The following is a 25,985-nucleotide window of genomic DNA, read 5'->3' on the forward strand; positions in this document are numbered from 1 at the left end:
AAAAGTACAGACAATGAATTAGAATTATGCTGCTACAGCGATTCAAGCAGAAAAGAACGCTCAGAAGGCAGGAAATAGGTGTCCATACGGATCCGGACCTTGTTGCCCATACGGCTCTTGGTCTTCTGAGTAGACATCAAACAAGTGTGCATCACCCGCTGCACCTTTGAGGGGTGGGGTGTAGGGTGGTTCGATATCTCGCCTAGCCAGCCGTTCCCAATTCACTTCACTGAACCACGCGTGTTCCATAATATCGCGCGATCCATTACGCAAGTTGCCATAGCGTTTTGTGAGATCCGCGGTAAGGAGTTTTTGTAGAAAGTCTTTTGCTGCTGGTTCAAAGTAGCTCGGGTAACGGACGTGACCGGCAAGAATGTTTTCATAGAGCTTCATTGGGTTTGGATCATAGAAGGGTGGGTGGCCGGCAAGCATTTCATAGGTGAGAATGCCCAGTGACCACCAGTCCACCGATTTGTTGTAGCCCTTGGAAGCGACTACTTCAGGGGCAAGGTAGTCGGGTGTGCCACACAGCGTCCAGGTGATGTCTGGCACCTCCTTGGCAAACCCGAAATCAGTAATTTTGATGTGTCCATGACGGTCCAGCAGCAGGTTTTCTGGCTTGAGGTCGCGGTAGATGATGTCGTTGTGGTGCAGGTAATCCAACGCTAGACACACCTCTGCTGCATAAAACTTTGCGACTGGATTAGGGAAACGATGAGACTTGCGCAACAGGGAAAAGAGTTCGCCGCCCTCGATGAAGTCCATGACCATGTAGAGGTTCTTTGAATCGAAAAAGGTGCCCCAGAGGGTGATGGTGAAGGGGTGCTTGACTTTGCGCAACATGGAGCGTTCGTCGTTTGTATGTTCGATTTGCTTCATCTTGACGACTTGCTGCTTCTTGAGCACTTTAATGGCATAGAAGCGGGAGTTGTGACGTGACTGAACGAGATGTACACGTCCAAAGGAGCCCGTGCCCAGGGTGCGTTGGATCTGAAAGTCAGCGAGCGTATACTTGCCGCGTGTCTCTCTAGCAACGAGGGCGGGGCCTCTGGAGACACTCAAACCAGACTGGATGGTTTGCTTGTTGAGAGGGAGTTCCTGCTCGTAGGCCATGGTGTGTGAGGTGGGCATGGTGGGTGTGCTTTGGTTTGAGCGCATGGAGGCGGCTTGCTGGGTGCTGCGTGCGTCGTCGACCATCATGCGGTCCATATCTGAGGTGGGTGGACTGTAGCCGCCTTGCTGCTGCTGCTGGTGCTGCTGATGTTGCTGGTGATGCTGACTCTGCGCACTGGAGCCCGTTGGTGTCTTTGCAAGAGGAGGCATGGAGCGCGGTACTTCCTTCTCATGTGTGTAGTGATTGCCTGCTGCTGCTACGTTAGAGATGCGCTTTGAGGGAGTATGGCTGCTGTGTCTCTGTCGCTTTGTAGACATGGAGACCTTGAGATGAGGACGTACCTTGCGCTGTGTAACCTGGCTGGTCGTAGTTTTGATGCTGCTGGGTCGGGGCCTGAGGGTCTTTTGCGATCTGAGTTGCGCTCTTGCTGCGTTTGAGCTTGGAGGCAAAGGCCTTCATGCTGTATGCTGTATACACTGTATATACACTGTCTATGCTGTATACTGTCTGTATATACACTGCGTATACTGTCTGTACTATGCTGCGTACTGTGCAGTTACTTAAGTCCGCTTTGGGAAGGATCAGCCACCAGCCATCTCGCATGGGAAATCAAGCAGTCACACATACAGAAGTAGTATAGTGTAGTGTAGTAGTATAGTATAGTAGTAGAGTAGAGTAGTAGAGTATAGTAGAGAAGAGTAGAGAGACAGAGTAGTGAAGCAGAGAAGAGAAGAGAAAGAAGCAGAAGAAGTATCCAGGGGCACAGTCATCCATTCATCAGATACATCCTGCTCTCATCACCAGCAGCTACATGCAGTACTCATATCTATAGTAGACAGTCAGTAGCAAACAACATCCACTGTACACAGCTCATCACAGCCTCTATTTGTGACGGGCTATTTCCCTCCTGCTGCCCATCTCAACAGGAGCATCAAGCATCACTACGACCAGACACTGGCACTGACTGGCTATTAGACTGCTGACTGACTGCTGCTGACTGCTGACTGCTGCTGACTGCTGACTGCTGCTGACTGCTGCTGACTGCTGACCCTCCCGCTGTGCATGCTCTCGCACTTCCATGCTGCCAAAAAGGCCCTCTCTCGCGGCACACTCAGCTGCCATAAAGCAGACCAACTCACAAAAGACACGGAGGCAAACCTACAAAATGCCATACACCTCCAACAGCACATCACACACCTCCGTGAAGCACTTCATGCACAAATCCATACACTCAGCTTACTAGCCCATACGTTTCGTGGCGAAGCACGGGCCGGTCAGACCCTATTTGATGGAACGCTCAGGGAGCTAGATGGCTTGGATGGACAACTCAATACGGCGCTTGCCATGCTGAAACGAGCACGACTACCGCGTGTTTTAGTACAGCCTAGCGCTCAACAGCTCGAGAGTGTGAGTAGTGGCAGCTCACTAGAAACAGGCAACAGTGCCATCACGCGCTCCAAGACCTTGTTTGATTTCGCTGATGATCAAGGAATTGAGCAGCTCAAGGGCGGTCTGCGTCAAGCAGTGGATGACTTGCAAGAAAGTCAAGAACAGCTCGCATCACTCTACGCAACATTCGATGGACACGTCCGTGCATTGGACAAAACACTCGCTCTGCTACCAACAGACCCAATCCTCCTGTTGCCTCAAATTTCACAATCGCACAGACAGGGCGATGCCTTATCGCTCTCAGCTACGGCCGAGACGTGTCGTGCACAACAGGCAGAACACCTCGTTTCACTAGCAGAACTGTTATTGTCGCTCTCGCAGCACTACGATCACACTCAGACACTCTCAACCTCAAGCGCAGCCCTCCCTCAAGATGCACGAGCAGAACTACGTGAGGTAGTGGAGGAAGATGCAGTACAACTTGAGGATGTCCTTGCAGAGATGGATGAGCGCGTGGTGGACCTCGAGGAAGACTTGACCTTTGTCACGAACCATGTCGCCGCACTCCAGCAAGTGACGCAGCAGCTGGAAGAGGCATTCAGTGTTTTTGAAGCACTTGATATCGATACGCCTGTGCATACACTAGACGACATCAGAGCAACACGGACGACACGCGAAATGACACTCGATATGCGACGCGAGCAGCTCCTTGGCCTTGCTGAGCAATTCACGCAATTCAGCAGATCCTATGACGCACTACTCCTTGAGATTGATAGGCGTGCACAGCATGATGCAGCAGTGGATGCATTGATGGAGCAAACACAGCGGCAGCTTGAGCAGCTGCAACAACAAGAGATGGCAGAGCGTGCTGCGTTCCTCTCCATGCATGGCGCATCGCTGCCTGAGGATATCTGGCATGGAATCAGGGATTCGCCTGCTGGGTGGGTGATGCAGCGTGAACAGGATGCACAGACCACGCCAGTTTTGTCACAGAGTGTGCTGCAGGCTGCCAGATCGCGACATGCCCAGTGGAGCCAGTCTCGGTGATGTTGCGGTTGTGTCTCCTGCCTGTTCCCTGGCGATGACCTCCTGAAACACGACAAAGTCGCAGTCAACAGTCGCCCGCAAGCAAGCAACAAGCTACAGCGAGTGTGTGTTTGTCCACTGCGCTCTCTCCCTTTAGCACGGACAACGGTCCCCGTCTCTGTTCTTCACAGACACACCGCTAGAAAAGCATGGCAGATACTGCGCAGGGAGAGACTTCCTCACCAAGCAACCATGCAAGAATCATCTCTCGCCTGCCGCTACCCGCCAGTCATACCTCACCTATCCGTGACAGTGCGAAACACTCAAGCACAGACAAGGATGAGCGCTGTATCTTGAGAGACTCGGATGGCAGTCGCGTCAATGGACGTCGTGCATCCTCACCACCGCTCGCAACAGACACAGAGCATCTACAAAAGCCATCCAGCCATGTCGACAGAAGAAGCATGGCATGTGCTCTGCCAGCTAGTCTGAAGCGCGACATTAGTGCCTTTGGACCGCCTCGCAAGTTCAGCAGACCTAAAGCAACGCTCTCACAATCGCTACCGGTTCCTAGCACGACAGCAACCTCATCTGCACCAACACTACGCACATTGACAGGCAAGGGATTCGGCAGACGGACACAAGCAGTCGTGGTGAATGCTCCAGGACGACGGAGTACACCCCCTGGCTCACCTACAACGATGCATGGTTTACAAGCGGATTTTTCAGATTTACGAAATTGCTTTGCAGAGCTCAGTGTCACGGTGGCGAGACAGCATGAACGGATCAAGTGTCTCGAGGATGTGCTGGCGCGTGTAGTGCAAGGCTCAACAGGTGCTGGTGAGATGCATGTTGTCGATGAGAGGTGAGATTTGTTATGCTGGCGCTGCTTGGTTCTTGTGAGCTTCTTTATCCTTTTGTACAGTACACCTGAGTAGCTCTACATTACAAGACACTGCTACCTGCCACCTGGTGATGTCGTGGTCAAGGGAGAGGAAGCTTCAGAAGACAACGACAAGAAAAAAGTTGAGCAGCGACCAGGCGACACGACATGGCAGAACAGAGACACGCAGAAGTACAAGCAGCGGCCCTTCCTACAAGAGATTCTGCACTCGCCTATATCGATCAGGCAGCCGAAGCACCCACACAAACAGATCCTGCGCTCAATGATGAAGAGTACAACACAGACGACTACCTCCTCGATGCAGGCGCTACTTCAGACAGCGATGACGAGGGTGCGTATGACGATGACCTGAACGCAGGCTGGGATGGTCATCGCGGGGACTTTACAAAAGCATATAACCGACAAAAGCAGATTGTCCAAGCAACAGGCGCTTCTGCATCCTCAACGCGCACAACGGCACCCTTACCTCGCTTCAATCCGAGTGCGCAGCGGGCGCTTGTTGCTGAAAAGGCAGCAGCAGAGGGAAATGCTGCTATGCTTGCAAAGCTGGCTGGCCGATTGAATCTCAATACATCCTCAGAGAAGACAACTTCAAGCAATAAAGACAAAAGCGATCGCGCCACGTCTGAACAAGTACTGGATCCCCGTACGCGCATCATCCTGCTCAAGCTCATCAACAATGGTGCGATGCATGCCATTTCAGGTTGTATTTCTACAGGCAAAGAAGCCAATGTCTATCATGCAACGACAGAAGATGGCCGCAATCTCGCCGTCAAGATTTATAAAACCTCCATTCTTGTTTTCAAGGACAGAGACAAGTATGTGTCTGGTGAGTTTCGCTTTCGTCAAGGGTATGCAAAGTCAAATCCGCGCAAGATGGTCAAGTTGTGGGCGGAGAAGGAGATGCGAAACTTGAAGCGATTGTACCAAGCTGGTATTCCTTGTCCTGAACCCATGACGCTGCGGTCCCACGTCCTCGTCATGTCCTTCCTTGGTTCTCGCGATGGTTGGGCATCCCCAAAACTCAAAGATGCAGAGCTATCAGCCGACAAGGTGGAAGTCTTGTACTATCGCCTCCTTGCATTCATCCGCAAACTATGGCAAGTCTGTCATCTTGTGCATGGTGATTTGTCAGAATACAATATTCTCTACCACAAGGGCGATCTCTGCATCATTGATGTATCACAATCCGTCGAGCATGAACACCCGCGGTCTCTTGAATTCTTGCGCATGGATATCACGAATTGCACAGACTTCTTCAAACGTTCTGGCGTTGAAGTGCGCAGCGAGCGTGCAGTCTTTGAGTATGTGACAAAGGACGGCGACGAAGCATCCTGCAATGATATGGAAATGATGGTCGCAGATGCAAAGCGGTTGCCACAAGCAGCAGCGGAGGAGTCTGTCGAGGATTCCGTCTTTCGTCAAGCATACATTCCTCAAAACCTGGACCAAGTGTATGACTTTGAGCGTGATGGAGCACTCGTGGAACAAGGTGAAGGACAAGATTTGATTTACAAGAAGCTCATCAAGTTGCCGGATGCCAAATCTGCACGCATGGTGGATCTCATGGCGGATGTCGACGAAGGCGACAACGATGCACCCATCTCTTCTGATGATTCTGATACTGCGAATTCACAAGGCGCCTCACAGGATGATTCTTCGGACGGCGAATACAGCGACATGGAAAACATTCCACCTGCTCGTCTCAAGCGTTTCCAGGACAAGGACGAAAAGAAGGATCACAAGGCACAAGTCAAGGCGGACAAGGCAGAGAAGCGTGCTGCCAAGATGCCAAAGCACCTGAAAAAGTCAAAAATAAAAAAGAGCCAGGGCAAGAAGCATTAGCATATAGCGTCATTGCATATCAATTGTTTTACATGAGGACGCCCTTTGTGCTGGGGACATCGTCTTTACCCGTGAAGCTAGTGGCATCCTTCAAGGCCAATGCCAGCGATTTGAAGGCTGACTCTGCACGATGGTGATCATTGAATCCCTTAAGACAATCAACATGGAGCGTGATGTGAGCATTCTGAGCAAAGGACTCCAGGACATGCGGAATCATCTCGCATGACAAGTCCCCAATCTTTTCCCGCTTCAAGCCAAGATCGATACTCGCATGTGGGCGATTAGAGATGTCAACCACCGATCTCGAGAGTGCTTCGTCAAGAGGTGCAAAACCAACACCGAAACGCTTGATGCCCTTGACTGGGCCGAGGGCTTCCTTGAAGGCAGATCCAAGCGCCAGTGCACAATCTTCTGCTGTGTGGTGATCATCAATGTGCAAGTCTCCTTTACAAGTAAGATTCAGCGACCAGCCTGCGTGTTTCGCAAGGGCATGGAGCATATGATCGAGGAAGCCGATACCCGAGCTCACACTGATATCTTGTCCGCCCGTCTTTTGCGACGCATGTTCAGCGTCGCCTGATGCGGACGAGGCCAATGATCCGCCATCAAGTGAGAGACTGATATCGATGGATGTCTCGTTTGTCTTTCTGCTGATCTGAGTGCTTCTCGCCATCCTGAGCTGTTCTATCTGGTGTAAGGCTCGGTCTAGCTTTTGATCTGACGTCGTCGACGCATCTACTTTTTTTCTACAACTTCAAACTACACATTCATCGTCACACGTCGCAGACACTTGTAGAAGGCCGACACGCAATGGCCGACGAGAAGCCCGTCAAGCCTCCCAGGCGACGCTTCCAGGGTCTTTCGGCCAAACGTCGAGCCGCTCCAACCGCCCAAGAAATCGAAGACGGTGTCGTGGTTGCGCAGGATAAACCACAGTCGCACGCAGGTCGGCTCGTCAATCAAATACCTGAGGACATCACAGGCGATGAGCAACTCAATGAGGCGATTGCATTATTGCCCAAGAACTACAATTTCGAGATGCACAAGACCGTTTGGCATATTCGCAAAAATGAGAGTCGACATGTCGCGCTACAGATGCCAGAAGGCCTGCTCATGTTTGCGTGTACCATTGCCGATATTCTCGAGCAGTTTTGCGGTGCTGAGACGCTCGTGATGGGAGATGTGACGTATGGCGCTTGTTGTGTGGACGACTATACAGCAAGAGCACTTGGATGCGATTTTCTAGTGCATTATGGTCATTCGTGCCTGGTCCCTGTTGATATCACGACCATCAAGGCGCTATATGTCTTTGTCGATATTGGCATCGATGTGCAACATCTCTGCAACACGATTCGCCGCAACATGCCAGCTGGAGCTCATCTTGCGCTTGTTGGTACGATCCAGTTCGTCAAGAGCATTCAAACCATTCGTGCAGACCTCGAAGACCTTGAGGAGAAGTACCACTTCAAGGTGACGATACCGCAGGCAAAACCCTTGTCTCCAGGTGAGATTCTAGGCTGTACGGCACCCAAACTAGACAAGAGTGTTGATGCAATTATCTACGTTGGCGATGGTCGGTTCCACCTGGAAAGTATCATGATTGCCAATCCGACAGTCGATGCATATCGTTACGATCCTTACTCTCGCAAGTTCACACGGGAACGCTATGAACATGTTGAAATGCAGCAAATGCGAAAAGAGGCGATTGCCAAAGCCAAAAGGGCCACCAAGTTTGGTTTGATTCTTGGAACTTTGGGTCGACAAGGCTCTCCGAAAGTATTGGAGAATTTGGAGCAACAACTTCGCAGAGCTGGCAAGGAGTACACGATTGTCTTGCTCAGCGAAATTTTTCCTGCGAAATTGGCACAGCTCGCGGATATTGAAGCTTGGGTCCAAATAGCGTGTCCTCGGTTATCGATAGACTGGGGTTATGCATTCGAGGCGCCTTTGTTGTCGCCGTATGAGTTGAGTGTGGCGCTCGAGACGACTTCTTGGAAGAAAGACTACCCAATGGACTTTTATGCAAATGATTCCCTGGGTGGTTGGACACCGAATCACGGTAAGATGCGACCGTTACGATCACGACAGGCGCGGACTGCTGCTCCAGTATCACTAGAGAAGGAAATCGTTGAAACTCTACCAGACGGCACTGCTGCCGCTGTAGACGTGTCATCTCAGGATATGCCTGCCTCTACGAATGCGAGCTCTCCGAGCACCGCACCTTTGGCAGACAATACGCCTCCCTCTTCAGTATCTGAAGATGTTTGGGAAAGCGAAACAGACCTGCCTGGTGCTAATCAAGACTTGGCAAGACTACGAGAGGTGCACACGAATTCTGGCTATCGAGAAGGTATTGCCACTGCGAAACTTGCTTCCAACCAGATTGGCTTTGATGAGAATTACAGTGCGACTAGCTCAGTGGGCATTCGGGCTGGATGGGCATTGGGTATTGCACATAGTCTGCAGCATGATGGCAGGTTGTCATCCGCATTGCAAGAAGAAGCAGCAGTACTCAGCCAGCGATTGCTCAGTGCTCTGGACGTGAAGCAGGTCTTTTCACAGGAAGGGACGTTTGGACAGGAGGGCAGACTCGTGCAGGAGCCTGCTGCTGTTGCAGATGCCATGCGTGAAGTTCAAGCTCTGGCTGCTACTGCGGGACTGTCTATTGGATGTTCGACAGTGGATGTGCTGGGTCGACCTGTCTAGGTGCTGTAACGTCTGTACTTACTGCTCAGGCACTGTACGGTCTGTACCAGACACTATTACTCAGCTGGGCACTTCCTGAACTCAACTGGGCGACTGAGGAATGTGGCAAAGACATGAGCGCAAATGAGTCATGCACTCACTTGATGGGCTGCAACACCACAGAAAGCAGCCAAGGACACTCTCTCCCTCTCCTGCAACAACTCCAATTGCATCCCAGTCGAGGACAGAACAGCATCAGCAGACACATCACTACCCAAGACAGACTACACCTTTGTCCCTGTCAACTGCACAGCATGCATTCTCACGCGCTTCTCGTACATGCACTCGCAGCACTATCTCTCTCCAGTACCGTCCACGCCAAGGTGCAGTACGCTGGCGTCAACCTAGCTGGTCTAGAGTTTGGCTGCTCCACCTCGTGAGTCCATCTCCCTCACCTCCAGCTCACCAGACTGACACACCTCCCAGGGGAAGCTGCTCTGGCACTCCTGTCCCACCACCTCAGTCTCATGCCAAGCACTTTGCAGACCTCAAGTTCACCCTCTTCAGGATCCCCATTGGGTGGTCGTATGCTCAACCAGCGCTCTCTGGTGACCTCTCCTCATCCTACATGAGCACCCTCAACGACGCCATCAACAACGTCTTTGCTGCTAATGGCGGTGCTAAAGTGATCATTGATCTACACTGCTACGGACGTCGCGATGGTGCTGTCATTGGCGCGGGTGGACCTACGATTGCTCAGTTTGCTGACTTCTGGGCACGCGTTGCAGCACTGTATAAGGGTAATGGCAACATCATCTTTGGTCTCATCAACGAACCCCATGATCAAGATGCTGCAACGCTCTTCCAAATACAACAAGCAGCAGTCAAGGCAATCCGCAATGCAGGTGCTACATCACAACCCATCTTGCTCTCTGCTGGCGAGTGGTCTCATGTTTCTGGCATGCAGAGCAATGCTGCTGGTTTGTTTGATATCTCCGACACAGGTCGTTCTTCCAAGAGTCTGCTGTGGATTGACTTGCATGCCTACCTCGACTCTGATGGCTCTGGCACATCGCGAACGGTGAGTCGTGCTGCATCTCATGTGGTCAAGCGCTAATGACAGTGTACTACGGATCAAGCAACCAGCTTTGCCTCTGCTGCTTCTCTGCTCTCCTCGAACGGCAGACAAGCACTTGTGACTGAAATTGGTGGTTCGAGCGAGGCATCCTGCGTCAAGTTTCTTGCTCAAGCACTGGACGCTATTGGTTCGAGTCCAGCACAGTACCTCGGCTGGGCAGGATGGTCTGCTGGTGCCTTTTCTACGTCGTATGAGCTGAGTATGGTGCCCAACGGAGATGGCTCAGACCAAGAAATCACAAAAGTATTTGCCCGGGCTGGCTCTGCTTGATGTTCTTGTTGCTAGTGCTGGTCAACACGCAATGTATCCGGTTCATCTTCATGCTCATTTTGGTGGCTTGGTCAGTGCCGGTCGCTGTCCTTCCTCTACCTACCTCTCATCTTCCATACACGCAGCTAGTCTCCTCCATTCCCATCCTCTTGTCTTGTCTTGTCTTGTCTTGTCTTGTCTTGTCTTGTCTTCCATCTCGTCTTCTCGTCGCGACTTCTACGAACGCGCCAAACAATTTGAACTTGGTACTGAGCTTGCTAGAGACCCATGACTGCATGTCTGGCTTCATCCTCGGCGTCCGTCATCTCAGCTCCTGCGAACCGGCAGCATACGACTACCTCCGCAAGCATGGCCTCTCCACCACCTACAAAGACTGGCAATTGGTGCCCGATTCAGCAGACAATGAAGAACTGCTCATTACCGGGACTACGGTGATTTGGACTAGTGGACGTGTCCTCAAGCGTGCTTTTGATTTCGCAGCCGATGGTCAGCCTATCTTGCATGCTCTGTTTGTCTCTTTTCCAACGCCAGAGTCTGACCTAAAGGCATCGACACCGATATCGCAAGATGGCGCCAGGCAACCTCGATTTGCTTCGTCTCGCAATGCCTTCAAGTCAACGGCGCACCTTCGACATCTACCAGCATCGCTCAATAAGACAGAGGTACTTGAGCGGGCGCTCGTCATAATCCTCGAAGAGCTGGCGTACATCTACTATGACGATGGACGAAGAGATGTCATTCACATCCCATTCAGGGTCAAGCGTGCCTTCCCCGGTGCCAAGGGCCTACTCATGGAGCGCGATGTGGATCGAGCACTTGTCAAGGAAGAAGCCTTGCCGACACTCTTTTGCTTGCCGCGACCATTAGATGAGATTGGTGTCATCACCGCAAAAGACAACCGCTGGACGATTGCAGATGAGGTGATTTACACAGGCAATGGTCTCCTCATCAGCTCAAACAAAGAGACCAATACAACGACACTCTGGTCTCTCGACTACACTGAAAAGGACGCATCAGAGGCATCACTGCATTCAAATCGTCTCAGCCAAGCGAGACGTCGTTCTTCTATCCTTCGACCAAGCGCTTCTATGGGTCCAGATGACTTTCACAGTATACGCACAGACTCATTGCACTTTGACCGTGTCGTTATCGGTGATATGGATCCGGCATTGCTTTTTAGCGAAGCCGAGTCATTGCGAAAAGATGCCGTGTTGACTCCGATTGAGACAATTGCGATTGCTTGCGATCTTCATTTGCCCAAGGCTATCGTTTTGAAGGATCAAAAGTCACTCGTTGTCATGCTACGTACGCAAGATCAGCGAGGACTAACTTTTGTCCTCAAGCGTTCTTCCAGTGGACGATTTGCCGTCGTCAAGACTGACAAGATGGCGATCCTGGACATGATTGGTATGGGAAGCTACGCTTTGCTGAGACATCAGGACGAAACGCTCTATCTTCATTCGCCGCTTGGATTGCGCATCCAAGTCGATGGACTACGCAAAGGTGTGTTGATTGGTTCGCGTGGTTCCACTGTTTGGACCAAAGCGCATGACTGCGCTCAGATGGAAAGCTTTGAGCTGACGTTGCTTGTTGAGCCTCTCGTGCAGAAGCTGCTATCTGCCCTGCAAGTCATTCTCTCGAGACAGCACCATGAACAGCTTTATTTTGCCATGCTACATGCTCAGCGATCGCAAAGCCAATTCGACGCTTTTGTCTCGACGTTGTCTGCTGGTTTCCTGCAGCCGTGTGTACTCTCGGACGTTGACCCAGCGTTCATGCCTATCTTGCAGCTATTTGAAGGTTGCGATCTTTCATTCTCCAAGCTCTACTATCCTCAGATAGTCCTTGCTATTCACTTTGTATGTGAAGAGCTTGCTTTGGACGTCTTGACGGCTCATGCCTCAGCAAAGCTCATCCCGATCTTACTGCAAATGTCAAGTTGGCTTGCATGGCCTGCTTATGTCTTTTTATACCAAGAGAGACTAACAGAAGCTTGTTCAATCGACGAACGGCCGCTTGCACACATTGCTGTAGCGTCGCCGACAGACCCGCCGCCCAGTGTGTTAGCGTGGGTTGAACAACGCGCACGAGGAAAGCGCCTTGCCGTTCAGACAATCGACATGCTTTCGACGAGTCGTGGTCCTTATCGACAGGGAAAGGAAGTGATTTCAACCTGCCCATTGACACAGAGCTTGCTCCACGTCTATGATAGCCTGTTCTCCTCATCCAAGACACTGCATCAGGGTGTGGAACTCATGGCGAGGCAGTTGACCATCGACCAGATTGATAAATTGCCGCAACCACTCGCGATCCCACTACGCGATGCAATCAGATGTTGTGGCTTGTCTCCATCGTCTGACTGGACGGCAGAGACGCTGCGTTTTGTTGGACGTCATGATTTGGCAGACTTCTTGAGCCAGACGCATTCTGATCAGCCCATTGTTAGATTGCAGACTGAGACACAGACTACAGAGGAGGCGAGTCGCTCTGAAGCAAATGGACAGGTGTCTACTGGCGAAACGCGGCATCGAAATATGCTGCGCATGATCTGGCCGGGAGACTTGCGGATACAGGAACTTGAAAAGATGCTGTGCTACAGCAAACCAGCTGTCGTCTCTATGCCGGAAAATGAAAATCTTGGGTACAGCTTCGATGGACCTCAATGGAACAAAGCTAACAGTCAGGGAAGCAGATGTCGTGCGCTTGCAGGAGTCAGTTGCTCGAAATGTCGCCAAGCGAACGCTCGCGTCTCCCGTCGGGTTCGGCATATTCGAGTATGACAGTGCCGATCCAATGCCAACAGAGATGTTTGCCCAGCAAGAACTCAATCTAGATGTCAAATTCAAGCCCGTTAGCTTTACAGTGGCCGAAGACAAGGAATACATGACACCTCAGTTCAAGATGTGGGGCCAATTTCACAATGGTTGCGCAGCGGGACTGAGCATCTCACCAAAAGCGCAAGGTGTCAGTGCTTCGTGGATTGTGTATAACAAGCCAGCTGAGCTCAACGACAAACACGCCGGGTTTCTGTTGGGACTAGGTCTGAATGGACATCTCAAAGTCATGGCAACCTGGCATGCCTTCAACTACCTCACATCGAAGCACACGATGACTTCCATTGGGCTGCTGCTTGGTATGTCAGCCTCGTTCCTTGGCACGATGGATTCCATGATCACCAAGCTGCTCTCTGTACACGTCTTGGCCTTACTGCCTCACGGAGCCAATGAACTTAATTTATCTGGTCAAACGCAAGCTGCCGGGCTGATGGGTATCGGCTTGCTTCATTTCAACACTAAGCATCGTCGCATGACTGAAGTGATGCTCGGTGAGATTTGCGCGCAAGACAAGAGTGAGGATCATTTCCGCGATGAGAGCTATCGCTTGTCGGCAGGACTCAGCTTAGGCTTCATCAATGTGGGCCTGGGACCTGATCTCAAATCTGTCAGCGATGCGCAAATGTTCAAGTCATTGCTCGCGTGCGTGTATGGTGACAAGAGGGAGAAGCATGACCTGGATGTCAAGATACCAGGTGCTGTCATGGCCCTTGGCCTTCTCTTCTTGCAGACTGGCAATCTTGATATTGCAAAGAAACTAGCAGCGCCAGCGACTGAACACGACTTGGAGCATGTGCGTCCCGATATTCTCATGTTGCGGGTTCTGGCGTCGAGACTGATTTGTTGGTCCAGCATTACGCCCACGGAAGCATTCGTGGCTTCCGTTCTGCCATCCTTTATGCAGCCCATTGCGTCGCTGAGAGATCAAAAGGTGCTCGAAACTGATGATTTGGCGCTTTACTACATGCTCACTGGGGGTTGCTTTGCTATGGGTATTCGCTACGCTGGCACGCACAATCTGGCCGCCCGGGATGTATTGCTCTGTTACCTCGACCGGTTCTTGCGCCTCTCGCATTTGCCAGCTACCAGCTTTGATCAAAAAGCATGCAAGATTGCCATCAGGTCATGCGTAGGCGTGCTCTGTTTGTCTTGCGCTATGGTGGTAGCTGGCACAGGTGACTTGCAAGTCATGCGACGCTTGCGTGTTGTGCACTACTGCACAGAAGCAGACATTTCATTCGGTGCATACTTGGCTGTCGAGATGGCACTTGGCTTGTTGATTATGGGTGGTGGTCGTTACTCGTTGGCTTCCACTAAGCTTGCAACGGCCAGTCTTGTTGTCTCTTGCTATCCGATCTTGCCGAATGCTGTTGCCGACAATGGTGCACATTTGCAAGCCTTGCGGCACTTATGGGTCCTGGCAGTTGAACCAAGATGCATCATTCCGCGAGATACATTGACTCGTGCCATTTGCTCTTTGCCGTTACGATTGACAATGCAAGATCAGTCAATCAGAGAAGTGCTGGCGCCTTGCTTATTGCCACCTCTTGAGCAGGTACAGAGTGTCACACTTGCCAGCCAAGCCTTCTTGCCAGTAACGCTTCAATTTGCAGCTGCAGAGGAAGGCTGCCGTCACTTGGCAGCATTCAAAGAGGATCAAACGTTGTGGGTATCGAAAAAGACGGATCAAGAGGAGCATCTCGTCAATCCACGTCTTGAGGCACTTGAAGACGACACGAGTGCTGCACTCAACCAAGCAATCCACGCTGTCTTGCCGAACAGAAAAGAGACTGCGGATTCCCTTGTTCGCCTTATGACTATGGACGATGCACAAGGTGATGATGCAGCGGCTTTCATGGCTCGTGAGGTGTGTGCGCGTACGAGAGGTCCTTTTCAACTACAGGGGCTGGATTTGGTCGCCACCTACATGCACATCACGACACGCGGTCGACTCAAGGACAAGTTTGTTGGATGTCAGCAACGCTTGCTGTCAGAGGAGGATGCCAGCATGCTCGGATTGCGGCTTTGGCAAGCACGTAGACGATAGGCTTATAGCTGGATGATTTGATGATGATGGGTCCGTTGCGCACTAATTAAGTCTATGTTTGCAAGATGAAGGTGTAAGAGAAAGATGCATGAGAAGGATTGTGCTTGATAAAGATGTACCATGCAACAAGGTCACTGACAATGAACTAGAGAACCAAGAGAGCACCGATAGCGAGTGCCGATAAGGCAACGAGACCGCTCACGACTTGCTGTCCACTTGCGAGACCTGTTGCACCTGATGAAGAAGTCTCTGAGCTGAATGCAGACGCGGATCCTGACGCGCGCGATGCTGGCGGGAGGAGACTGAGGAAGGGACGCAGAGAGCCACTCGCAGCTGGCGAGGTGATAGTACGCACTGCACTGGCACCAGAGGCAGCTACAGTGACAGCAGAAGAGACGTTGGAGAACGGACCAGCAGCTTGAATGGTCATAGAAGTGGTTGCATCAGTCTTTGTGTTAGCGTGTGCCTGCTTGATGTCTTGAGTTCCATACCACTGAGGGAGTCTGTGTAGGTGCAGCTGGGTTGAGCGTTGCAGCACCCGTCACACCAGCAACAGTCTGTGAGCCTAGATGGAGACCACTGACAATGATGCTTGTTTGCAGCTGGAGGAGCGACTGTACGGCAGCAGAGTTGTCACTGAGACCTTGTGAACGAAGCGCAATGATGGCAGCTTCTGCGGATGACTGTGCTGCAATTGCTGCGTTGACTTGAGCGTGTGTGTTAGCAAGGAGGATCTATGGAGCGACGGGCAGACTCACTCTCGGCGGCAGGATCGCGTGTGGGTGCAGTAGTTGTTTGACCTGCAGCGAGGGAGAGCAGCGTAGCGCAAATGAGAGTAGAAAGGGAGAGCATGATGTGTCTCTGTACTGTGTAGTCCTGGGTGTCCTGGGTGTCCTTGGAGTATGGACTCCTGTCTGTGGTGTTGCTTTTGTAGCTTCGTTGCACACAGACCACAACCCAGGGGCAGCACAGACCACGCCCACTGACCGCCACGACCAGTACGCCAAGAAGGGCACGCACATAGTATGCAACATGTGGTGAGAAAAGTCAGAGCGGATATGACGAGGCTTCATACTGGTGCGAGAAAGCTGAGCAAGCTGCCTACCAAAAGACCAAGGCACAGCATCAGTGACATGACTGCACCCATCGTATCCTTGTCCTCGTCTTTAGCATTTTCAATAGCACCGCCCATGCATAAAGAAGCCACGTAGCCGTTTGTCAGACCAAAGAGCAGCATATAAGCAAGGAAAAAGGTGTTGCTTGAGATGACTGCGCCTTGACCCCCGACGTTGCACAGGTACAAGCCTGGCACAAACACCAATCTAGCCACGGACATAACCAAAAGCATCCTGCCATTTTTGATGCTGAACACCGTTAAACCGCTCAGAATGCGTCCAAGGAGATCACCTGTGTTCCAGAGCACAAATCCGAGCGCAATGGTCAAATCGCGTTTGACGGGAGTGACAGACGACACCGTTGCAGTGACTGCTGGAAAAACACTGAGACTTACTGCAAAGACAGTAAAGACCGCCCACGGATAGCTCGTTCGAAGGATGCGTCTGGCATCTGCGAGTGGTTGTGCGTGGTCAGCATCACTTTTGACTGCCATTGATGAGCCTTGACGAGATACCAGATACAGGTGGGCTAAGTTAGTCAGACTTCAGCGAATACTCTCAACTTACCAAAGTGGGCTGAAGCAAGAATCAGGCTAGATGACAAAAAGTACGAGAAGGCTCGTTGCATGGCTGCCTTCTTGCTGCGTTGATCTGCTACTGCATCTACAAGCAGGGTCAAGACAGCCGGTGTAACACCTGCGACGGCCTGACCAATCATGATGTATGGGACGTAGCCACTTCCATACTGACCAACAATGCCAAATGTGCCTAATGTTAGACTGGAAGAAAGTGAGATTTGCTGTACCATTCTGCAAGGCGCCAATCATTGAGCCGCATATAGCGACAAGAAGCAGCATCAAGCCAAAGTAGACCCTTGCAGGGATCTTAAGCGTGCTCAAAATAGCAAGCAGCGCAAGGACAACACAAAGAGTCAAGGTTGAATAGCGTATCCTTTTGTGTGCATTTCCGCTCTTGACGGTGGCCGTTGTGTGAAAAACACTCACGAGATTCATCAGCGTGAAGAGGAAGGTGATGGAGGAACTAAAGTGCTTGAGGAGCCAGGGATCATGAGAAAACAGCTTGCTGAAATAGGCGTTTGCAGTAATGAAGGCATTGAAGGGCCAGAGCATACCTGCGCCCAGGAGCGCAAAAGCAATAGCTGATTTGCCGTCCCATGCTGGTAGTTCAGGTGATGATTGAGCATCATCAAGCAGCGGCGCACCGGCCGAGTCATCCAGCTGGTCGGCGTCTATTTCAGCAGCATCATCTTGTGAGCTTCTCAGCAGACTTTGGCGCGAGCCATCCTCGCTGCGCATTCGAGGGCCGTATTGGGCCTCCCGAGTGTCGTAGTCTATTCTAGCTAGCTTCTAGTAGCACTAGCTCGCCCGAGAGTAGCTTGCTCGCTTGGCAGATGGTGGTCGCTGGCAGCTGGTCAGCAGCAGAGATCCGAGATTCAGATCTTGGAGGAAGAGTCCAACAGCAACTCACAAGGCCGCCACAGACACACAAGCATCGACCGCCTGAGAAGGGTCAAAGGGTGAGCAGGAGGTAGCGGCCCGAGCAAGGGAAGATCGCACAGGATAGCTGCTTCGAGAAACCTCGTTTTTGGCGCACAATAGTCGCGGACCAGGCGGCTAAAGGTATTCACACATCAAGTCATGCGTCGGCTTTGGGTCAAGCGCGGCGTTAATGGTACTCCTGCTTCCATCCAGCTCCAAGGGGACGATTTGGTCGATGACTTGAAGGATGCTGTCTTTCGCAAGTATCCGGTCGCGCTGGCGAGGTCCTATGATGCACCCGACGTCAGCATCTGTGTCGCGCTGCCGTCCTCGACAAAGCCAAACATCACAGAGACTAAAGCGCTTGCTGTAGATACGAGCGTCGATCTTGTTGTCAAGACATACTTCCCGAGTGGTCAACGCGTTGAAGATGCATTAGTCATTCAAGTACCATCAAGTACGATATCGCCTTGACAAAGAGCAATACTAACTACAGATTCACAAGCGCATGCCTCGCCTTATGTCAGTGGGCCTATGCGACACAGTCCGCTCTCTGGAACGCTGGGTCTACTGACACATGACATGCGCGACTTTGAGTACTTTCCAGAGACTCCGCCGTTGACCAATTCGACAGGTCAATCAGCGCAGCAGCAACAAGCTCAACCTGGACAACAGTACAATGCAAATATGTACAATCCGCATCAGTCGGCTCGCTCATTATCGGCCACGAGTCATCAGCGCAGCCCGGGATCTAATAATGTGCACGAAGGGTCCGTGAGGCCTGCACCACCCCTACAGATGAGCTCTGCAATGCGTACTGCAGCATATAGGCAATCACCTCGACCGTCCAATGCAGGATCACAAACAGGCTCACAGCACAGTATCGGCAGTAGGCGACACTCTTCGCACAATGACGGGGACACGACGCCTATGGCTACAACGCACCAGCCAGACCCGCAAATACCACCGCCTCCGCCTCTTGTTCTTTTGGGTGCTGGAGACGATCGATCGGTCAGTCCGTCGATTGTGCCTTTGTCTACAGATGAATTATCTGCAGCAGGACAATTGCAGCCTTCACAGTTACTAGAGGAGGCAGCAGCTAATGCGGCAGGTATCGATGCAGGTAATCATGGTAGTCCTGCACCTGGTCGTATGCGCCGTGACACATCAGCAAGCAGTAACGAACCGAAATCACGGCCACCGAGGCCCAGTCTCGGTCGAACACATACCGCTTCGAAGCTCAATATTGTATCGCCTGCAGCATCAACGCACAGTTCTACGCATTCGGTAGCAAAAGTCGACAAGTCTGTCAAGTTGAAAAAGGAGGCACCAGCCGGACCGGGTCTCTTTGGACCAGGCGGTCTGCTTGAAGGTGTCGTCCCTCCCATTGTGGTACTCGTGGTGGAAGACAACATGATCAATCAAAAGATTCTCGAGACCTTCATGAAGAAACGCAAGATCCGGTGCTTGACTGCAAAGAATGGAAGAGAAGCGGTAGACAAGTGGAAGATGGGCGGCATCCATCTCGTGCTCATGGACATTCAGATGCCGATCATGAGTGGTATCGAAGCCACGAAGGAGATCCGGCGGCTGGAACGCATCAACAATATCGGCGTCTTTTCAAAGAAGGAGACAGTTGCCAGTATTACCGACGAAGCGGATCTTTTGCCTGCTGTGCAGCTGCGCAGCCCCGTCATTATTGTGGCGCTGACAGCTTCCTCTCTCCAAAGCGACAGGCATGAAGCGCTCGCTGCAGGATGCAATGATTTCTTGACGAAGCCGGTGTCGCTTGTCTGGCTCGAACGCAAGGTGTTTGAATGGGGCTGTATGCAAGCGCTGATCGACTTTGAAGGATGGAAGAAGTTTAGGAACGCAGCCGCGTAACGACCTGTTCCCGTTCTCGTGTAGGTATGTATGCAATGTCTAGTAGACAGCTGGGCCCTTTTGACGCAAGGTCAAAATTAGGTATATACTACTGCCTATAAAGGTATTGTGCAGAAGTTAAGCCAAGCTGATCGCTTCAATCTATTCCTTGTATGATCCAGTTCTATACGATCTGGGACGCGACAACCGATCATCAAAAACCACAGGAGTGCTCTGTCTCTCATCCTCTTCGCTGTCCACAGGCACATAAAAGTAGCGTCCTCGTCCAGAGGTTCCGGGCTTGAAATCACGTTGAGCTGACACGACGGATGTTACCGAGCTCGCGCCACTTTCTCGGCGCCTTACTGACCGACTGTGATCCGCGCTGTCCTCACGTTTGCGCTTCACTGAGACCCTTTCTTCTTTAGGCTTGATAGCAGGCGACTTGACCCGCGGCGCAGTAAGCTGACGTGAATGGTAGGGCGCTGTGATTCGCTTCGCAGTCTCTATCATTCTGCCAAACTCCTCATCGCTTGTATCTGGGGTCACAAAATTGTGCTTTCTGCCACAGTCTCCGCGTTGAGAACTGCCCTTCCGTTGCTCGCGCGAACGAAGACGAGATTGTGTCAACACCGGAATATCGTCATCGCCAGACGCTGGGACCTCAACATAGTACCATGAGCCAGCCTTGCCAAAGTCGCCGTGCATTCCCTTTCTCCTTGCTTCAGGCGGCAAACTTGCCAGCTTGTCTTGTTCGTGCTGAGCAGCCAAATCAACCCTGACCTGCGCCTGCCGATTGACGAGCTTGTTGGTATAACGATCGAGGCGACTTACAAACGTCATGAAGGCAGGCTTGGTTTGAATAAAGTTGGCACTGCCAAATGCACGGGGAGAGGCATTGTTGCCAACTGTCGAGCGGTTGTGATATATTGTCAGAGTAGGCTCAGGCGATGAGCTCTCTGCGCCACGAGTCTGCGACTCGAAGCGAGGATAGCACTCGCGATCGAGACGCACACAACTATCACAACGAGGTTGATTAGGCTTCATCCTGTGACATTTGCGGTGCCTCTCATAGCATTCCAGACATGCGAACTCGCCGGCACTGTTTGCCAGAGTGTTATCAGGGCCTGTGCTTGTAAGCAACTTCGTCTGACGCATCTGATCGCCAAGGCCATGCATTGACTGAAGCATGGGCTTCCTGCCGGCCATGCCAGGCATCGACAAGCGTCCATTCTCAGTCTGCCAATTTGTTCGCTGCACTTGCGTGTTTGTGCTCAAACGACCTGCTAGTTCGTGGCTGGCCAATTTTTCAAGTCCTTCACGAGTGCGATGTGACACCAGCGGGGTTCTCTCGGGCCAAGGAGAGCCGTAGAGCTTTGTGTGACGTCGACAGCGTCGACAGAGGAGCACTTCGAGGCCTTCCTCACTTTTCTCGGCAAACATATCCTTTTTGAGCGCTTCTTCGTCGCACATGTTGCAGTAGTGTTTGCTTGGATCCTTTTTGAAGGCCCGCCGATACAAGCCAGGTAGGATGCTCTGCTTAGATTGCTTCCTCAAATTGTAATCGAGCTTTGCATTTCTTGGTCTGAGCGACTTCCGGGAAATATCTGCACCATCGAAATCCTTACTGGCATTCGATGCCACATCTTCGTTCGTGGAGTGAGAAACTTCATCTTCTGCCAGATTGGAGAAGCGTTGCATAGTGCTGATCCGAGAAATGCGCCTTGATATTCTTCCTTCCCGTTCGAGATCCGAGTCGCCCTCGTCAGGCTTGCGTGCAAGGGCCTCCAGAAATGACTCGTCGTCGTCACTGTCGTTCACGAGAGTCTTTGCCATGTTTCCAAGCTTGCGTTGCGCATCGACATTATTCAAGATTGAGCTTGGTCCACTCATGTGGGCCTTATTTTTCGAGGCAGAATAACTCAATTCCACGGGGACTGTCGCAGCAAGCGAGTCGATCGTTCCAGCTTCGTCGTCTGCGCCAGCTGAGTCTCGATTACGTTGCTCAGCATTTCGATAAAATCCTTTGCCTGTACGTTCGCATGAAGCACATCTGCAGTCAATATTGCCAGGCCCAAAATAGTCTGGACTGTATGCGATGGTAATTTCCTCGCCAATTTCAATATTGCGAATGGCTGCCACTGCAATATTGCCGTTGACCATGACAAAGGTCGCGTTGGGGTCGCAGTCGTGGTTGACAAAACGGGCAGGCCCGAGAAATAGGCACATGGACTGAATCCGGTGAGACCAGATGATACTGAAGTCTGCCTTGTACATTTCCTCTTCCTCCTCAGTCATGGGAACGATCGTCCCACTCAGCTGAGCAAGTACCTTGTATTTATGAATAGGCTGCAAGGCTAAAATGCAAGATTCCGCCTTGTTTGAGCAGTATCGATCCGTGCTGTTGATCTCAAATTCTGCATCAATCCGCCAAATATTAAGATAGCGTTTGAGATGAGAGACAAAGTCTGACTGTTCTTCCGGCCGCAGCTTGTTGTAGACTTTTTGTATTGATTTGAGCTGAAGACATGCCTCGATCGCATCTGCCAGCATCTTTTCGCGCGATCGTCTAGGCCCACCAATGATATGTCCTTGCAACAAGCTTGCCATCTGTGACGGTCGTATCGCTTTGCTCGGTACATAATCCTGCATCATTAGTATGAAGACTGAGATTGAGAGACGCATACCGCATCAGACTTGTGCGTGGTGAGCCAGAAGTAGACTTTGTCAATCAAATGGTCGGTCAACACATCGTCGTACTCGGACAGTCTTTTTATCGTCAAGTATTTGGACATTGTCAGCAGGACCTCGCCGTCCTAGATTGGTATCGTGTTCCGCTGATCAGGCGCTGTAGAAGATGTAAAAAGGGCTACCAGCGCCAAATCGCGATTTCGATATTCGGGGTGTCGGCGCACCGATACGCAGCACCACGATCCAAGACCGGATACAACAGCCAGAGTCGAGTCTCTGAGCAAGATGTGAGATCAATAACACGTCGCAAGCGTGTTCACAGCGCCAATCTCTGGAGCCGCGCCTGATGTCGCTGCTTTGTGTTGTTGACAAGTGAAGGCGCGACGGAAGAGGAAGATTCGCGACACCCACAACCGACAACCTGCACTCAAATCAGCTGTCTTGTACTCCCCTTGAAGAGTGTTATACCTTAGTCTCCTAGTACTTAGTGGCTCTAATCTTTGTCTATGTCTGCGCCATCTGCAGAAACCATCAAGGCAAAGCTTTCTGCAGTAGATGCCACACAGGAGACTATCGTCTCTGTAGCTCAATGTGATTGCCTCCGAACATATCAGTACGCCGCTGACTAGGCAGGGGTCATGTTCTATAAGCGCAATGCTGCGCAGATTGTCGACATTTGGCATCAAGCTGTGCGAGATGGTATGGGCACGGCCATCTTATATTGATGCTAACAGACAGCATCGTCAAACAGGAAGCTCAATTTGATATACCTTGCGAATGAGGTTGCTCAGACTTCGCGGGCGAAGAAGCGTCCAGAATATCCGGAAGCTCTTAGTAAAGTCATGCCAGATGCACTGGAGCATGTCTTTAGACAATCTACGACCAGCATCCAAGAAAAACTTAAGCGCGTTGTGGACGTGTGGCGGCAAAGATCAGTCTTTTCGCCGCAGGTGATTGATGAGATTTCACAACGGCTACAGACCAGACGCAAGTCGCCAGTCGCTGCCAAGAATAATGCGCAGTCAGTTCCCGCCGAGCTAGAAGCACTGTCACTTGCATATCGTCGCATCACATCAGCGACTGCAGCTGCATCACTCTCTGCAAGCACAGCAAAGCATATTTACGACAGTGTTATGACAGACGGCCTTCCAGCAAATCCAGGAGTACTGCAAACAAAGCTCAGGCAGCTCCAGAATGCCCTAGAGGCAGCCAAAACTGGGTCGGCGAACTTGGTGGCGATCCGCGAGCAAGTAGCCAGAGAATTGGATGTGCTTGCAGCGGCCAACCAATCCGGTCTGGACGCACTCAGGAGCCAGCTCGAAGCCTTGGCTCAACAGTCCACGGCAGTCATGGTACGTGCTACCGAGATAGACAATGCGGCAGCGCTGTATCCTGAGCAGACTTCGACCACCCCCGAAATGGAGCCGCCGCAAGCTGAAGCACTGACTCCCTCTGAGAAGGAGTTCGATTTGGACACAGTCATGAAGTCAATCACTGGAGCGCAGAATAAGGATTTGCCTGGATCAGCGGGTGATCCAGTGTCAAAGATGGATTTGGACGAGACGATGCTCGAGTTGATGAGTCGAGGCAATAGTACTGCGGCGCCTCAGACAGCGCCGGAGGAAGATGAATATGTTCCATAGCTTTCTGTGCCTGTATAATTTCAGCATGGCCCGCAGGCCTCTTACTAGGCAGCAGGACTCCGACACCAGGAGCAAGGTGAAGTCGCTGCTTTTGGTGCTGATTCATTTTCGACGCGTCCAGAGCGCAACGACCAAAACGCATCCCACGTCATTTTGCAACAACAACACACTTGTGGGCGCTCTGCACTGCTCATAGAACCTCACACAGGCTCATACATCCTCTCTTGGCTTCTTTTGGGCTATCTGGGGTCTCAAGTCGCCTCCCCAATGCTTGTATAAAACCTACTACGCGCCCTGCTTTCATTCTTCACATCAAATCCTTCTCGAGTGCAACTTCCATCATTATCACCATGGCAGACACTGAGAAAAGGCCTACAGTGAACAAGCCCTCGAAGCTCGTCATTCAAATTCACCGCGAAGACACGCCGGAGAAGCTTGCTCCGCCGACTTCGCCCTTTCGCACTCCACTGGAGGGATCCTTTGGTGCGCTTCATCTCTCTGATGGTGCCGCCATTCGTCGCTCAGAGACGAATGACTCATTGTCGGCGCTTGTCAACGGTAGCCCGAATTTGAGCTATGTTGGTGAGCTTGAGCAATTGCCTTCACCTATGGTCAGCGCCGGCCCTCCTGGTGCTCATTTACTCGCTCGTCGTCGATCAAAGACCTGGGCGTCTCGGGAACACAATGGTAGTCTGCCAAACAGTCCGTCACCTGCTGTTGATTTTGCCCGCAAAGAGACCCCCTTACGGCCATCATCGCCCCTGACAGGAGGTGCCAAACCGCGCTTCCCGTCCTCAAAAGCGCTGGCGCATTTGTTCAACGATGACAAAGACCGTCGCGTTTCATTGCAGCTGAGTGAAACACCGTTGAGTGCAATTGAAATTCCCCGTATTCGCCGAGAACGCTCTCAGAGTACGGTGCACCAGATTGCACCGGAGATGCTCAAAGAACTTCAACAGGAGGTAGCTCAGCCAGCTGTGGCCACACAACAATTGCTCTCTATTGAGCAGGAAGTGTACGAAATCGCACTCGAAGGCGACACAACTCTGAAACGTTATCGTCGTCTGCGGACCTTGGGCGGTGGCACATTCAGTAAAGTCGAACTTGTCGAGGCACAAGACTCGCAGCAAGTACAGATGGCAGCACTCAAGGTTGTTGATTTGCAACCAAAGGATATTGACCCAGCAAGGCTACTCACAACCATTCAACGAGAGATTGAGCTGCTACAAACAGTACGACACCCGCTGATCGTGAGTCTCTTGGGTCATCGCATGATGCAAGACCGGGCGCTGCTCTTGCTTCCCTATCATCCTGGTGGGGACTTGTACACACTTGCAGCAGAACACAGAGAAGCTATGACGAATGTGTCACTCGTCAAACGCATCATGGCAGAGTTGGTTGTCGCAGTCAGTCATCTGCATGAGCGGAATATTGTGCACCGCGACTTGAAGCTTGAGAATGTGCTCATTCGGCACAAGCAGGAAAGCATTCTCGAACATCTTGCCCAAGGAACAGCCTTTGAGTCGCCACTCACAGCTCTCACTGACTTTGGCCTTGCTCGATTCATCGATCCGGAGGAACCGGATCTAGTCACGCGCTGCGGTAGTGAAGACTACGCTGCACCGGAAATCATCATGGGTCAACGATATGACGGACGGCAGACGGATGCATGGGCACTGGGTGCCCTATTTTACTCTTTGCTCGAGGGCCGGCTTCCCTTTGATGTGATTCCGGGTCTTGAACATCGGATGAAGGGCAAGGTGTTGCATCGCATTTGCCGGATTGAGTGGCGTTGGGTAACGCTGCGGCAGCCAGGAGAGTATGATGCGGCTTGGGATGGAGCCAAGCGTATTGTTTCAAATCTGCTTAGAAGCAGAACAAAACGCTGGTCGGTCGCCATGCTGCTGGAGGATGAGTGGCTA

General features: G+C 51.7%; 13 protein-coding genes across 13 annotated transcripts; 9 read left to right on the forward strand and 4 right to left on the reverse strand.

Annotated features, from left to right (window-relative positions):
* Positions 1 to 60: 60 nt before the first annotated feature.
* BCR37DRAFT_391763 (kinase-like domain-containing protein) lies at positions 61 to 1,573 on the reverse strand (the record flags this gene model as incomplete). The annotated part of the gene is made up of 2 exons (XM_040871045.1): positions 61 to 1,367; positions 1,456 to 1,573. The coding sequence occupies 2 exons, from the start codon at positions 1,571 to 1,573 to the stop codon at positions 61 to 63; spliced, it is 1,425 nt and encodes a 474-aa protein (XP_040726863.1).
* Positions 1,574 to 2,064: 491 nt separating this feature from the next.
* BCR37DRAFT_258690 (autophagy-related protein 17) lies at positions 2,065 to 3,684 on the forward strand. Its single transcript, XM_040866705.1, has one exon. It carries the CDS (start codon positions 2,177 to 2,179, stop codon positions 3,548 to 3,550), a length of 1,374 nt encoding a protein of 457 aa, XP_040726864.1. The 5' UTR covers positions 2,065 to 2,176; the 3' UTR covers positions 3,551 to 3,684.
* BCR37DRAFT_258017 (uncharacterized protein) lies at positions 3,645 to 4,529 on the forward strand. Its single transcript, XM_040866704.1, has one exon. The coding sequence runs from the start codon at positions 3,739 to 3,741 to the stop codon at positions 4,396 to 4,398; it is 660 nt and encodes a 219-aa protein (XP_040726865.1). The 5' UTR covers positions 3,645 to 3,738; the 3' UTR covers positions 4,399 to 4,529.
* A 1-nt stretch (position 4,530) lies between these two features.
* BCR37DRAFT_257897 (RIO1 family-domain-containing protein) lies at positions 4,531 to 6,414 on the forward strand. Its single transcript, XM_040866697.1, has one exon. The coding sequence runs from the start codon at positions 4,581 to 4,583 to the stop codon at positions 6,276 to 6,278; it is 1,698 nt and encodes a 565-aa protein (XP_040726866.1). The 5' UTR covers positions 4,531 to 4,580; the 3' UTR covers positions 6,279 to 6,414.
* Positions 6,251 to 7,000, reverse strand: BCR37DRAFT_378135 (imidazoleglycerol-phosphate dehydratase). Its single transcript, XM_040868978.1, has one exon. The coding sequence runs from the start codon at positions 6,949 to 6,951 to the stop codon at positions 6,307 to 6,309; it is 645 nt and encodes a 214-aa protein (XP_040726867.1). The 5' UTR covers positions 6,952 to 7,000; the 3' UTR covers positions 6,251 to 6,306.
* An 88-nt stretch (positions 7,001 to 7,088) lies between these two features.
* Positions 7,089 to 8,366, forward strand: BCR37DRAFT_344844 (putative diphthamide synthesis protein-domain-containing protein; the record flags this gene model as incomplete). Its single annotated transcript, XM_040867590.1, has 1 exon — positions 7,089 to 8,366. A coding segment is annotated over one exon (1,278 nt), but the record flags the coding sequence as incomplete, so codon positions are not given.
* A 1,084-nt stretch (positions 8,367 to 9,450) lies between these two features.
* Positions 9,451 to 10,516, forward strand: BCR37DRAFT_378138 (glycoside hydrolase superfamily). The gene is made up of 2 exons (XM_040868979.1): positions 9,451 to 10,044; positions 10,087 to 10,516. Exons 1-2 carry the CDS (start codon positions 9,592 to 9,594, stop codon positions 10,369 to 10,371), a joined length of 738 nt encoding a protein of 245 aa, XP_040726869.1. The 5' UTR covers positions 9,451 to 9,591; the 3' UTR covers positions 10,372 to 10,516.
* Positions 10,517 to 10,601: 85 nt separating this feature from the next.
* On the forward strand, positions 10,602 to 15,304 carry BCR37DRAFT_355995 (uncharacterized protein). Its single transcript, XM_040868192.1, has 2 exons — positions 10,602 to 13,012; positions 13,056 to 15,304. The coding sequence occupies exons 1-2, from the start codon at positions 10,647 to 10,649 to the stop codon at positions 15,250 to 15,252; spliced, it is 4,563 nt and encodes a 1,520-aa protein (XP_040726870.1). The 5' UTR covers positions 10,602 to 10,646; the 3' UTR covers positions 15,253 to 15,304.
* Positions 15,305 to 15,397: 93 nt separating this feature from the next.
* Positions 15,398 to 17,934, reverse strand: BCR37DRAFT_412660 (nucleoside transporter-domain-containing protein; the record flags this gene model as incomplete). The annotated part of the gene is made up of 7 exons (XM_040872230.1): positions 17,173 to 17,934; positions 16,935 to 17,135; positions 16,386 to 16,896; positions 16,204 to 16,353; positions 16,011 to 16,162; positions 15,744 to 15,958; positions 15,398 to 15,718 (listed from the first exon to the last, which is right to left on the reverse strand). The coding sequence occupies exons 1-7, from the start codon at positions 17,681 to 17,683 to the stop codon at positions 15,398 to 15,400; spliced, it is 2,061 nt and encodes a 686-aa protein (XP_040726871.1). The 5' UTR covers positions 17,684 to 17,934.
* Positions 17,845 to 19,862, forward strand: BCR37DRAFT_355999 (uncharacterized protein). Its single transcript, XM_040868193.1, has 2 exons — positions 17,845 to 18,323; positions 18,363 to 19,862. The coding sequence occupies exons 1-2, from the start codon at positions 18,026 to 18,028 to the stop codon at positions 19,748 to 19,750; spliced, it is 1,686 nt and encodes a 561-aa protein (XP_040726872.1). The 5' UTR covers positions 17,845 to 18,025; the 3' UTR covers positions 19,751 to 19,862.
* BCR37DRAFT_258006 (uncharacterized protein) lies at positions 19,821 to 22,801 on the reverse strand. The gene is made up of 2 exons (XM_040866703.1): positions 22,417 to 22,801; positions 19,821 to 22,375 (listed from the first exon to the last, which is right to left on the reverse strand). The coding sequence occupies exons 1-2, from the start codon at positions 22,522 to 22,524 to the stop codon at positions 19,892 to 19,894; spliced, it is 2,592 nt and encodes an 863-aa protein (XP_040726873.1). The 5' UTR covers positions 22,525 to 22,801; the 3' UTR covers positions 19,821 to 19,891.
* A 1-nt stretch (position 22,802) lies between these two features.
* BCR37DRAFT_257943 (RNA polymerase II-binding domain-containing protein) lies at positions 22,803 to 24,238 on the forward strand. The gene is made up of 3 exons (XM_040866701.1): positions 22,803 to 23,011; positions 23,054 to 23,119; positions 23,159 to 24,238. The coding sequence occupies exons 1-3, from the start codon at positions 22,927 to 22,929 to the stop codon at positions 24,061 to 24,063; spliced, it is 1,056 nt and encodes a 351-aa protein (XP_040726874.1). The 5' UTR covers positions 22,803 to 22,926; the 3' UTR covers positions 24,064 to 24,238.
* An 889-nt stretch (positions 24,239 to 25,127) lies between these two features.
* BCR37DRAFT_340785 (kinase-like domain-containing protein) lies at positions 25,128 to 25,982 on the forward strand (the record flags this gene model as incomplete). The annotated part of the gene is made up of 1 exon (XM_040867376.1): positions 25,128 to 25,982. A coding segment is annotated over one exon (855 nt), but the record flags the coding sequence as incomplete, so codon positions are not given.
* Between the last annotated feature and the right edge of the window lie 3 nt (positions 25,983 to 25,985).

This window comes from Protomyces lactucae-debilis (assembly GCF_002105105.1).
Source record: "Protomyces lactucae-debilis strain 12-1054 chromosome Unknown BCR37scaffold_5, whole genome shotgun sequence".
NCBI classification, from domain to species: domain Eukaryota; kingdom Fungi; phylum Ascomycota; class Taphrinomycetes; order Taphrinales; family Protomycetaceae; genus Protomyces; species Protomyces lactucae-debilis.

Coding starts and splice junctions, on each gene's coding strand:
- BCR37DRAFT_258690 (XM_040866705.1), top strand. CDS start 2,177: ATGCTCTCGCACTTCCATGCTGCCAAAAAGGCCCTCTCTCGCGGCACA.
- BCR37DRAFT_258017 (XM_040866704.1), top strand. CDS start 3,739: ATGGCAGATACTGCGCAGGGAGAGACTTCCTCACCAAGCAACCATGCA.
- BCR37DRAFT_257897 (XM_040866697.1), top strand. CDS start 4,581: ATGGCAGAACAGAGACACGCAGAAGTACAAGCAGCGGCCCTTCCTACA.
- BCR37DRAFT_378135 (XM_040868978.1), bottom strand. CDS start 6,951: ATGGCGAGAAGCACTCAGATCAGCAGAAAGACAAACGAGACATCCATC.
- BCR37DRAFT_378138 (XM_040868979.1), top strand. CDS start 9,592: ATGAGCACCCTCAACGACGCCATCAACAACGTCTTTGCTGCTAATGGC. Junction 10,045..10,086: donor GCTCTGGCACATCGCGAACG/GTGAGTCGTGCT, acceptor CGCTAATGACAG/TGTACTACGGATCAAGCAAC.
- BCR37DRAFT_355995 (XM_040868192.1), top strand. CDS start 10,647: ATGTCTGGCTTCATCCTCGGCGTCCGTCATCTCAGCTCCTGCGAACCG. Junction 13,013..13,055: donor CCGGAAAATGAAAATCTTGG/GTACAGCTTCGA, acceptor GCTAACAGTCAG/GGAAGCAGATGTCGTGCGCT.
- BCR37DRAFT_355999 (XM_040868193.1), top strand. CDS start 18,026: ATGCGTCGGCTTTGGGTCAAGCGCGGCGTTAATGGTACTCCTGCTTCC. Junction 18,324..18,362: donor AGTCATTCAAGTACCATCAA/GTACGATATCGC, acceptor TACTAACTACAG/ATTCACAAGCGCATGCCTCG.
- BCR37DRAFT_258006 (XM_040866703.1), bottom strand. CDS start 22,524: ATGTCCAAATACTTGACGATAAAAAGACTGTCCGAGTACGACGATGTG. Junction 22,376..22,416: donor CCACGCACAAGTCTGATGCG/GTATGCGTCTCT, acceptor CTAATGATGCAG/GATTATGTACCGAGCAAAGC.
- BCR37DRAFT_257943 (XM_040866701.1), top strand. CDS start 22,927: ATGTCTGCGCCATCTGCAGAAACCATCAAGGCAAAGCTTTCTGCAGTA. Junction 23,012..23,053: donor TATCGTCTCTGTAGCTCAAT/GTGATTGCCTCC, acceptor CTGACTAGGCAG/GGGTCATGTTCTATAAGCGC. Junction 23,120..23,158: donor GCATCAAGCTGTGCGAGATG/GTATGGGCACGG, acceptor GCTAACAGACAG/CATCGTCAAACAGGAAGCTC.